Source organism: Octodon degus, unplaced genomic scaffold (assembly GCF_000260255.1).
Source record: "Octodon degus isolate 3935 unplaced genomic scaffold, OctDeg1.0 scaffold00008, whole genome shotgun sequence".
Taxonomy (NCBI): Eukaryota; Metazoa; Chordata; class Mammalia; order Rodentia; family Octodontidae; genus Octodon; species Octodon degus.
Window position 1 is genome coordinate 13,385,821 of NW_004524584.1, and position 12,553 is coordinate 13,398,373.

The 12,553-nt window shown below is 48.6% G+C and overlaps 1 protein-coding gene across 1 annotated transcript in view; it reads left to right on the forward strand.

Moving 5' to 3' along the window:
• Positions 1-12,553, forward strand: part of Srgap3 (SLIT-ROBO Rho GTPase activating protein 3) — a 242,316-nt gene that overhangs the window by 173,043 nt on the left and 56,720 nt on the right. The window contains exons 5-9 of the mRNA XM_023704533.1: positions 2,951-3,079; positions 3,941-4,162; positions 5,548-5,649; positions 8,077-8,274; positions 11,752-11,836. Coding sequence (XP_023560301.1) covers positions 2,951-3,079; positions 3,941-4,162; positions 5,548-5,649; positions 8,077-8,274; positions 11,752-11,836 — 736 coding nt within the window. The remainder of the gene's footprint in view (positions 1-2,950; positions 3,080-3,940; positions 4,163-5,547; positions 5,650-8,076; positions 8,275-11,751; positions 11,837-12,553) is intronic.

Sequence of the window (12,553 nt, forward strand, 5' to 3'; positions counted from 1 at the left end):
AAAAAAAAAAAAAGGTAACCATGTATGAGTAGTCAGTGAGTTCATGAAAACATCCCCAGCATCATTAATGATTAAGGAAATGCTAATCAAAACCATAGTGGAAGCTGGACATGGAGAGGCACACCTGTCAAGCCAGGCCTCAGGGCAGCTGAGGCAAGAGGACCACAACTTTAAGTCCAATCTGGGTAAATTGGAAACTTAGTAAAACTTTCTGTCAAAATATAAAAAGACTGGGGATTTAGTTCTGTGTGAAGGGTCTGAGTTCAATCTCCAGCACCTTCAGAAACAAAAAACAAAAGCCAATAATGAAATACTGGTTTATACCAGTCTGAATGGCTAAAATTGTTTTGGTAAGAGTGTAGAGATACTGGAATCATCACACACGCTGCTGGTGGGAACGTAGCTCATCAATTCCACTACTGGACGTCTAAGAGAAATTCAAACATGTCCATACAAAAACTTGTACATGGGTATTTCCCACAGCAGTGTACACCGTAGCCAAAAGCTGGACTGTCTCAGTTACTTTTCTCTCATTGCTGGGACAAATAAATACCCAACAGTCAAAATCAGGGAGGAAAAGGTTTATTTAGCTCACAGTTAGTGGAGGTTTCAGTCCATACTCAGCTGGCTCCAAGGCAAAGCAGCTCATCGTAGAGAGCAACCTTTCATAGCCAGAGCAAACAGCAGAGAGCAAAGGCAGTGGCAGCAGCTCAGGCAGCTAGCTAGCCTCTCTCCTCTCCTTACATTGTAATGCAGATTACCTGCCCCAGGGCAGGTGCAGCATCCACACCCACAATAATCCATCACAAAATGCAGAAACCACCCCACAACTGCACGGGGCTTTGGGGGGACACCTAGACACAAACCATAAAGAGGACACAATTCATGCTCATCTTCTGGCAAATGGCTGGGTACAGTGTGGTCTCTCCATGTGGTAGACCATTTCCCAGCTGCAGCAAGAAGTGCAGATTGACACCTGCTACAAGATGTCCAGCTCAGCCTTGAAAGCATAATGCCCACATCCCATCTGGTTTAAATTTATTGGAAGTGTCCAAGGCAGACAAATCTATAGTAAATGAGGTAGATTATGGATTTCAGGGGCTGAGGAAGAGGAGAATGGGAGACAGCTACTAATCAGAGGCAGGGTTTGTTTTTTGTTGTTGTTTTAATTTTATGTGTTTGATATAGGGTATTGCTACACAGTTTGGATTCTCAGTGAATCTCCTGTTTCAGCCTCCCCAATGCTGGGATTACAGGCATGTGCCACCACGCCTGGTGGCAGCTCGGTGTACCTTGGGCAGGGCTGGCCTGGCATGTGGTACTGGGGATCAAAGCCTGGTTCTTGTGCTTGCCCAGGCAGGTCCTCAGACCCTGAGCTATCTCTGTGGCCTAGGTTTTGTTTTTTAAGATAATGAAAATGTTTGAAATTTAGATAGTGATGATGCTTGTATGGCTATACAAATAAAAACAAATCAAAATGGAAGAAACAATCAGGCAAGGAGGGAAAGGACTGTGGCACAGAGGACTGTGGAGGGGCAGCCAGGCTGCGATTCTGGAGACTCAGTTCTAGTTCAGAGGCATTGACTGATGAGCCACTTGGCTATTGGGAAAGCCGCTTCTCTTCAGTTTTTATTTCCTTGACTACCAAGTCAGTCAGTGCAACACAGATTCCAGGTCCCAAATTCAGGAGGTGCAAAGGGCAGAAAGTGGTCTTGGTCCAAGTGGGCCACTGGCAATGGGACACCATCAGTGCTCCTGGGGTGGGAGCCTGGCTGGCACAGGTGTGAGTGGCAGAAAAAGGCTGTGTCCAAAGGTCCCTCAGCAGGAGGACCTTGGGGACATGTCTGAGGTGACTGCAGAAGAGACCCCAAGGGTCTGAGGGAGCCTCTGCTGAAGAGCTAGGACTCTGTAGGACCCAGAGTGCTGGGTGAAACAAAGCCCTGCCTCTTTAGAGAAATCCAGCTCTCACTGGCTCTGGGGCTCCTCAGTTGGAGGGCCAGGGATGGCTCTGCAGCCCACCTGCTCTTTGTGCTCCCTGCCTGGCTGGCCTCATGCAAACAGCTCTGGCCAGGGCCTCTGTCTTCCCCCTTCCCTGCAGCCTTAGTGAGAACTGTCCCACTTGGGCCATATGTGGCACAGGTTGTAGAGTGCTGACATCATGAGTGCTGTGAGTGCAGAGGTCAACACTATTCTTTTAGGTGCTAAAAAAAAAACACTGAAGGCCACTGAAGAGAAAGAACAAGGGAAGGGAGGGGAGTAGTGGAGATGCTGGGCTGCATTTGTGACCCTGTGACCTAGGGGAAGGGCTCAAGTGACATAAGGAGCAGAGTAGGTGGAAACTAGGGAGGGTGACTACAGTGAGCCTGAGGGCCTCATGGCTGGATGAACTTGCTCTCTTAAAGCATGGACAAAGTACCAGGCATGGTGGTGCGTACTTGTGATCCCAGCTACAGGGGGAGGCTGAGATGGGAAGATGGCAAATTTGAGGCCAGCGTGGGCAACTTAGTGTGACTTGTCTCCAAATAAAATGAAAAGGGCTTGGAATGTTGCTCCATGGGGGAGTGTTTGCCTAGCACACAAGAAGCCTTGGGTCCAGCCTCTGGGAGACAGAAAGGGAGGGAGACAGGGAGCACAGGGGGCTGGGTGAGGCTGGAAGGGGAGGAAGATGAGGCTTGAGGATAGACAGGTCTGGGTTCCAGAGGCTCCCAAGCACCTGGGGAAGACCCTGGGAGGTGCAGAATTGGGGTTCTATCTATGCCCCACCCTGGTAAGGCCACACCAAGGCTGCTGTGTGTCAGGTAGTGTAACTGCCGGCCACACAAGTGGCAGGCAAGGTGTCCAGCCTGCACCCTCCATATTCAGGGTGTCCCACAGGTGTGAGGTGGGATGGGACATCACGAATCCTTCCACTGAGAGGTTCAGCTCTGACACCTGGCCTTTCTTCTTCCAGAGGCAGGCAAAGTATTCCGAGAACAAGCTGAAGTGTACAAAGGCCCGGAATGACTACTTGCTCAACCTGGCAGCCACCAATGCAGCCATCAGCAAATACTACATCCACGATGTCTCTGATCTCATCGATGTGAGCATGCTGGGAGCTGGGTTGGTGGATCTCCTTGGCTGGAGGAGGGTGGCCCTTGGCTGGCATGTGGGGCTACCAGGCCACTAAGCCCTGAGAAGAGAGGGAAATGAGTGTTGGGGCCAGGACTCTGTCATCTCCATTGGAGCCAGGACTGTGTCTGTCTCCTGTTTCCTACAGAGGGGTACCCGCCTTGTAATGCTTAGTAGTTTCAGTGCTAGTTCTGGGTCCTTTCTCCCTGACCCAAGGTGTTCTTTTGGGAGGAGAACACAGGGGGTCCCTGCTTTCTGGTGGCTGCAGACAGGAACCTATCAGCACCATCACAGAGGAAATCGTGTCTAGTCTTCCAGCTTGCCTAAGGCCAAGCCCCTCCTCTTTGCCTGTTCACTTTCTTTGTGGCTCACACAACCCTTTCATGCATTCTCTTACCAAGCAATTATAGAGCACGTACTGTGTCCTGAAATGCAAGGGGCAGCGGTGGGTGGAGTCAGGGTCTGCCCTCATGGTGTGCACCTTGCAGAGGGCAAGTGAAGAGGCAGTTGCAGGGCTGTGGCAGGGTTGTATTGTGGGGTGGGGACACCTGACAGGGCTCTGAGTGTGAAGGCTGTCAGGGAGGGCTTCCTGGAGGACAGGACCTGTAAACTGAACAGGGAAGGAAGGGTGCTCATGGCAGAGGAGATCTGCATCAATTCTGGAGATGAGAAACCACTGAGTTCAGGGAGCTAGAGAAGCTCTACTATTGCCAGAACCTCAACCCCTGCTCCATGTGTGGGCTTTGGAGGAGCTTGGTTTATGTGCAGGAAGGAAGGGCTCTGAGCCCTGCCCACTCTCACCTGCATCCTTCTGTCATTGTACCTCCCCAAGTGCTGTGATCTGGGCTTTCATGCCAGCCTGGCCCGCACCTTCCGGACCTACCTCTCTGCTGAGTACAACCTAGAAACCTCTCGCCACGAAGGGCTGGATGTCATCGAGAATGCTGTGGACAACCTGGACTCCCGCAGTGACAAACACACAGTCATGGACATGTGCAACCAGGTCTTCTGTCCTCCACTCAAGTTCGAATTCCAGCCCCACATGGGGGATGAGGTTGGTCCCCCCAGGACTCTGCCTGATGAGGCTGTCTTAGTCTGTTTACTGTGGCGGTGACAAAGTGCCTGAGGCAGATAGCTCCCTAGGCTTGTTTAGGTCATTCCCTCTTCTGGGATCAAGTGAACCCCAGACTATTAAGGTACCAGCATGGCTAGCCAGAGTCCCAGGGGAGCACCACTGGCTGTGAATGGCACCTATGGCAGAGGAGGGGGGTGGGACAAGGAGCATCCTTAGTAGGTGGTATCTGTTGTGTGCTCCAGATGGCTCCGCATGCCTTCATTTGCAAGAGAATTCCTGCAGGGTGATGCCCCTGCTCCTGATGCGGCCTTCTGCCCTCATGTTTGCGTGTTAAGCTCATTGCCTAGACTGAAAATTCTGGATTGTCTTGATTTGTGTGCAGGAAGAAAGGGCTCTGAGCCCTGCCCATGGTAACCCACAAATGGTTACCATGATGAAATTTGGGTCACCTGGCTAGCAGTAAATAATTAGTTTTGATAACAAAGCCCTACTGTCTTTTCTGACCTTGGTCACATTTTTGGAAGGGGAGGCAAACCTGATAGCCCAGCCACAGGTAGCAACAGAGCTCTGGATGGAAAAATACAGGGAAAACTGCAGCCATCATCACTCAGTGCTTATGGGAGATTGTCCAGGATCCCTGTGGACACCAAAATCTGCCAATCTTGAAATAAGATGGCACAGTATTTGCACAGAATCTATGTTCAGTCTCTTGTATCCTTTAAGTGAATTTAGGTTAGTTAGAATCCCCAGTGGAGCGTAAGCATGTCAGTAGTTGTCGCACTATTGTTTAGAGAACAATGACAGAAAAATAAGTCTGTGTGTGTTCGATACTGATTCAGTATTTTGTTTATGGCCATACCACCTTGAACATGCCCTATCCCATCTGATTCAGTACTTTTCCCTGTGTATTTTCTATCTTTGGTTGGGAATCTGTGGACATGGAACTATAGATAGAGAAGGTCAGCTGTGTTCACTTCTCTTCCCCCTCACCACCCATCCAGCCAGCGAGTGGGGAGAAGCTGAGGTGACTTCCCTTTGGAAATAAGGTGCCCCACTGACTCATCCCTGACATTGTCATTTCCTTCTTGCCACACCTTCCTGCTGGGAGATTATTAGCTAACCTTAGTAAGGTTACATTAAAGCTGATGCAAACCGCAAGTGTAGTACACATGGAGAAAATGGGGAATTCCTCGTCCACAGCAGGAAGGTGGGCATCAGAGCAGGATGATCCTGGTTTCCAGCTGGCATTTCCCTTGGCATGGTTGAGCCAGCTGAGCTTGGGTCTCTTTGCCTTGATGAGCCTGTCTCCATGCTGCTGGTGGGGTGTGGTGACAGCCCCGCCCCGCCCCGCCTTTTTCCTGCAGGTGTGCCAGGTCAGTGCCCAGCAGCCCGTCCAGACGGAACTGCTCATGCGGTACCACCAGCTGCAGTCCAGGCTGGCTACACTCAAGATCGAGAATGAGGAGGTAAGTGTGTGGTATTCTCCAGAGGTCCAGATTCAATGGGAAACATGTGTATAACTGTACAATGGGTGTGTCAGGTCGGCACAGTGATCAGAGATGGGAGAGTCCATCATGGCTGTCTGTGCCCTGGAGGGCCAGAGAAGCCAGCAACTGCTCAGCCCAAGAAGGTGGGAGCCATGGCATGAGAGGGATGAAGGGTGCAGCACCAGGCCAAGGCCGAAGGTCTTCTCCAGGTTCCCTGGGGAGTCATCTGTGCACTGGGAGATTTCAGAAACGATGAACCGATGTCCAAAGATGATGGCGGAGCCTAGAGCTCTTCTGAAATGGGCACACGTCACCTTCCTTCCAGTTTTTATTTCATCCAGGCTACAGACATAATTGTTTGCACCACCCACACTCAGAGTGGTCTTCCCTCCTTGGTTTGGTCTCCTCAGTCATCCACAAACACATCTGGCTCTGTGCTTAGTGATCTGCTCCTTGGTTCTCCATTCAAGGTGACAAACCATGGTTAATGGTGACAGTGAGCTGCCCCTTATCCTGGCAGGAGTTTGCTTATGAAAGCCTGGCTTGTTCTGGGAAGGCTGCTCAGGCCTGGAATATGTGGGAAATGGTGCTTCCTCTATAAGCAAGGAGATTAGACACATGCTGGTCTGCGATGGCTGAGGGAACGCTCAGCGATGTTGAGTGAGCAAGTGGGATTGAGTCCAGTGGGATCTCAACCAGGCAAGCCAAACTCTGTGGATATGCATCTGGTGTGTGTTCACAGACATAGAAAAGAGAAAGAATTCAAGTTTTTAACTGTGCTTATGTGTGGGTTGTGAGATTGATAGGCTTTTGTTGACTTCATTGTGCTTTTTTTTTTCTCCTGTTTTCTACAAGGAGTTTCTGTTTTGATGCTCAGAAATCACAGGAGGGATTTAAAATTACACAGTGCAATAAACAACCTTGGGTACCCTACATGTGTTGTGGAGTTGGGGCTCTAGGTGCAGGCCACACCCAGCACACCCTGCATGAAGCTGCAAGATGCTGGTGAAATGCCCTGTGAGGTGGCTCCATTCTGATGTGAACTGAAAAGGCCAGATGGGAAAGCTGCACATCCCCAAGGAGGAAGGCAGCCAACAGTGGGAGGTTCCTGGAGAAAGGACTCCAGGACGAGGGGTGTCACCCAGAGTCATGGGTGGTCACAGTGGACATGGGCGAGAAGGCATGGCTGCTGTCCTCTCAAGAGGGCTGGCCAGGGTAGAGGACAGAGTTCCCTTGTGCCAACCCCCAGGGCAGAACTAGCCCAGATGCAAGGCAGACCAGAGCTCAGGATGGTGCATACTCTGAGCCATCCTGGAGTGGGTTATGTGGATGCAAACCAGGCAAGAGACAGAGCAACATGGTGTTTTTTCTTCCTCTTTGTGCCCTACATCTGCTCTCAAAAGATTTTATATCATGTACACAAATAAATAAAACACTTTTATAAAATTGCTTAGATGGAACAGTGTATAGATAACAGAACTTAAATTGGAAAATCAGGGCCACAGAAAGAAGGATGAAGTAAATGGTCCTTTCCATGGTTATTAAAGGACGTGGAGATGCTTTATTTTAAACCTGAAATTCCTGTCAGTGTATGTTAGGTAGAACAATTGATTTATTCATTCAATAAACCCATATTTAACAACCAATATTTACTTGAGTGTTTTTGAACATATACTAGGTGCTAAGCATTGTCCTGTATAGAGAATAAAATTAATGAACATAACAACATAGTACTTCTTCTCAAAAAAAAGTTAAAGCAGAGTGACAATAAATGAATTTGAAAACAATAGTAAGCAATGACAGGCACGAGGTTAAAGCCTGAGAGGCTGCTGTAGGTCAGGAGAGGAGGTGATAGTTCAGCTGAGGTCTGAGTGACAAGAAAGGACTTGGAATGGCAATAATCAAATTACAACAAATGTAGACAGTTTTTCCTGCTGTTTTGGGATGACTGTCACTAGTGTAGAGCCTGCCATTCACACACTGTCTTGCAGAGGGTGTTGTGAGGGCCAGTTTCTTGTGCCCTGCTTGTGGAATCTCTAGATTCTGGAAGAGCAATTACTTCTGCTGTTGTCTCTACCCAAGGGACCACTCCCATTGGGGCATGTGGGGTGGGGCTGCATAACCAGGCCAAGATAAGTAAACCTGGAACCTGGAATGTCTCGGTCACAGTAACAATCCCCACAGTTCTCTCTGGCAGAAGCAATACAATAAAATGACTTTAGCTTGGGTCCCCTGGCTTCTCTCTCACCTCAGCCAGCTTTATCATCTTAATTTCCACATTGACATAATGGGAATAATCATCTTTATCTTGCTTGCTTCCTAGAAAGGTCTGTACAAGAATAAAGTACACAGTGGGAAGGCATTATGAGGTTAAAGGGGTTTTGTGGACGTGCTATGTTTCTCCAGGTTAGAAAAACCCTGGATGCTACCATGCAGACCTTACAGGACATGTTGACAGTGGAGGACTTCGACGTCTCAGATGCCTTCCAACACAGCCGGTCCACTGAGTCTGTGAAGTCAGCCGCCTCTGAGACCTACATGAGCAAGATCAACATTGCCAAACGGAGAGCCAACCAGCAGGAGACAGAGATGTTTTATTTTACAGTAAGTGGCTTCCTGGTCTCAGAATCCAGCTAGTGTCTCCTGACCACTTGGCTGTGAGGTTAGGGAGCAGACTGAGTGAAAATCTGCAAAATCACATGAGTTGAGTTAGATCTAAGAACCTTTCAATACACTTTCACAGAAATTTGCCTGGCTTGTTTTTCTGAAATACCGGAAGAGAGTTACCAATGGGTAGCACTGGCTTTGAGCTTGTGTGACGGTTATTGAAAATTTCCTACTCTAGAAAAAAAGGAAGCAAATAAGAAACGTCTTTTCATTTGAGTGATGGCAACTTGTCTAAGGGAGCCAGATGCAAGCCCCAAGTAGCAACCCCAAAGTTATATGCAGGTGGTATTGTGCTGAATTGCCTCAAATTTGGTGTAGGCTTTAGAAATCATATCCTCAGCAATGCAAGAAAATTGCTCATGAGCTGCTAGCCCCTCACATAAAATCCCAGTTTAGCTATTTCCCATTTGGCCAGAGGCACCGAGAAAAAGGAGACTGGGAATTAGGGCTTCTGTTCAACCTAGACTGATTGGAGCTTGACTGTTAGGATTGAAGGAATCTGTCTTCCTTCTGATCTATATCTTGGCCAGAGGTCTTCAAAACTGCTGGAGTATGCGCAGGATTAAAAGCTTCCTCCTCAAAACATCCACTGGCTTTGGATATTATGTTTTCATTCATCTTTGTTGTCTTCAAAAACCTGTGCACTGAGATTCCTGGCTATTGATCTTGATTCTGTCTGTGGAGGGTAATTCTATAGGACAGTGTTCCTGTGGTTGCAGGGAGCTGGGTTTTCTATCCCAGGGGCTAATTGCACTCATTCTCAAATTCTTCCCTTAAAAACTCTTACTTTGGGTAGCTGCCCAGGGTCCATTTGTGGATGCTTCTTTCAAGGTAAAATTCAGAGTTAGGCTGACCGGCATGGAACAGAGCAAAACATTCACCCTTTCTATCCAAGGAACTATCTCTCTTCCTCTTAAAGGCTCTATAGATGATATCTTGGGTGGGTCTTGTGTCTTTTGCTATTTAGGTATCTTATTTACTTTTGGTACTGGGACTCAAACTCAGGACCTTGTGCTTGCCAGGCAGGTACTAGGCCACTGAACTATATCCCTAGCATAGATATCCTCTTGAGGATACCAGCTTTCTCTCACCCTGGGCTCTTGTCCTGACGACAATGGGAAATGAGGCCTATAGGATGACAGTGGGAATGAAACTGGATGTGGCTTATTAAAAAGAATAAAAGAAAAGCTTCCATCTGTTGGAAAGGGTTCCACAAGGAGGTTAGGGTTAAGGCTAGGGTTAAGATTAAGGTTAGGGAAAGTCTAGTAGCTTACTAACAACTCTTTGGCATGCAAAAGGGCAGAGAAATGCAGGTGTACTGTGGTTGCCAGGCTTCTTGTCATCAGCAGATTTTGTTACTTCTTTGTCCTTTGCATTCCAGGTTTCTTGGGCTTCTCCTAGTTTTCTCAGGGACTTGTCCTTTGTCTGAGGCTTGTCTCAGCTTATTTGGGGTCTTGGTCTTTGGTTTACTCAGTTGGTGAAGCCCCTTTGCCCCAATCTGCTGCCACCTCCCTCCCCCTGTGTCAATGGCTCCGTATTGCTAGAGTCCTTATCTAGTTGGTCAGCACTTGTGGTGTCTTTTCAGATCTCTTATTCTGTGCATGTTCAGTGACCATAGCTTCCATGCCCTAAAGTTTATCAATCCCAAAAAACAGTGTCTCAGGCCAATGCTTAAAACAGAGCTGGTAAGTATATATAACTCGCTGATGTTGATTCATGCAATTAGGTTGGTGTCAATTTGGGCTCCATTTCCAAATCTACCCAGTTCTAATATCCAGCTCCATCTTGTGCTGGCCTTATCAAATACCTTGTTAAGAATCAATAGTTGACACATACTCCATTTCTGCCCCAGAGTGACTCGAGCTGCTTCGCCCCACTATGACTTAGCCCCAGGCAAGACATCATGGGCCAGACGTGAGGTACCAGGGGGCAGGAATTGGTGTGTTCACAGTCTCCTCCTCCAGTGATGAGGCCACTGGGCCTCTGCTCCACACTTGGAGAAACATGATGAGTCTGTTCTGCCCAGGGTCACGCAACAAGTGACCACAGCTCTGGCCTCTTATTTCCTTGTGGATAGAACAAACATGATGATGCTTCCCTTGCTTGTCATCCAAGTTAGTGGGGCGTCTCTACCATTCAAATGTGAAGAATGGAGTGTTCTTCCATTACGAAGAGGAGTGATTCTTAGTGGCCAAGAACCCAGGTCCTCAGAGCCAAGAAGCAGCAGGGAAAAGGAGAAAGGACCTCTCCTGTACCCCACAGCTGCCACCTGCTGGTCACTCCAGAATCCCTCAGAGGACCAGGAGACATGCTGGTTTTACGTGTATGTGTGCACGTGTGTGTGCACACATGTGCATGCTAGCACACTCGGCACATGTGGGAGATAGAGGATGGCAGAGTTGGAGGTCTGGGCCTTCTGCACCCCTCTTCCCTTCCTATTGGAGTGTATGAGGGTAGGGTGAGAGCTGATTGCTTTCTGAGAACCTGGCTGGCAAGTTTGCAGTGGTCCTGGCTGCTTTCTTGACTTTTTCCCATGGCCCATTCCTGCCTCTGCAGGTTCAGTCATCTCCTTGGCAGTGCCGTCTTCCTGGGCCTCCAGCCCATGATTCCTGCTTTACTTTTGTCTGTAGCTTTACACCATCTGCAGCATTTTCTAGTTGTTTATGTCTGTGTCCCCTGTGGGGGTTGGAATCCCTCATGAGTCCTCAGCTTGAAGCAGCCTGTTGGAAATGCAGGGCTGGAGTGAGTGGGGATGCTGGTGCCTGTGTGGAGGCTTGGCTAGACTGAGTGTGGGCAGGCAGCTGCGTCTCTGTCCTGCATGACCTCTGACCTTCAGTGCTAAGCTGGTCCAGGACCACAACCTGGAAGGCAGCCTGGCGTGGGTTGGAGTCCCTGCCAACACTCTGTTGTGCCTCAGCCAAAGCAATTTCCTGTCCTGCCTCCTTGTCTCATCCATGAAAAGAAAGTTGGTTCACCCAATGTGGGCTCTGTTAATGGGCTGGCATCTTGGGGGCCTGTAAAGCGCATCCTGCTGCAGAGTGGTGCTTATTCCTGGCTCTTCTTTGACAGATACAGCACAGCTCGGCAGGCCCAGCAGCAGGTCCCAGGATGTTCTGATACAGCAGAGCTGTGAGGACTAAAGACACCCTGTGCTTTGTGTAGCCCACAGCCCTTACCTGACAAAAACACCATCAAGGTTCCCATTCTGTGGGCTTCATTTGTGTTCCCAGAGCTCCCCAGGACTAAGAAGCTGCTTGCCAGATTAAGGTGCAGATGGCGTGGAGACCTCTCTGTCTTCATGCTAAGGGTGACCTAATCTCCCTGAGGCCTTTCTGTCCCAGAGGTCAGTTCCAGAAGCAGAGAACCCATTGCATGACCTGCCACATGTGAATTCCTGTGCATTGTGTCTTACAGAAATTCAAAGAGTATGTAAACGGCAGTAATCTCATTACCAAGCTCCAGGCCAAGCATGACCTACTCAAACAGACGCTGGGTGAAGGTGAGTCTGATGGTGTGGGCCCCCAAGAGCAGCTGGCTCCCCACTCCCACTGTGTCTTGTCATAGCCCTAGGGCCACAACACTGCTTAAGCTTGAGACAATGAGCACTTGGTACAGGGAGGCTGGTCCTGGACCCAGTAACCATGCTCGGTAGACTGGGAAGATGGCTTAGGTACAGGTGCTACAAGGGCCCAGATGGGAGCAGAGGCTGAGGGAGGCATAGGTTTTGTTTAGGCCAAAAGGGAAGATGCCCAGCCTGGGACAGAAGAGGCCCCATGATGTAGAGCAGGAGAACCCAGGGTCCCAGGAGTTAGCATCATGCCCTGAAGCACATGCCAGCAATACTCCTAAACACCTTGTCAGAGAAGGAAAATCCATACATAGAAGGCAAAATTTAGTCCTTTCTAAAAAATATTTTTTGTTGGACTATGTTTGTGATACATTCTACTCAGATTTGTTTTGGGGGATTGGTACATATTATATCATGACTTTCTTTGACCTCCTTTCTCCATCCCTCTGTTTCCCTCTCCCCCTTCCTCTGTTCCCTTTCCCCATCTCCAAAAAGTCTGCTTCCCTGTTACCTACTATTTCACTTTTGTATTTATTTATATTCCATATTTCTCATATAAGAAAAGCCATACAAATTTAACTTTCCATGTCTGACTTACTTGGCATAACCTTACAGGCTTAAGATCCTGGAGACTAGGTTTATTTTTTT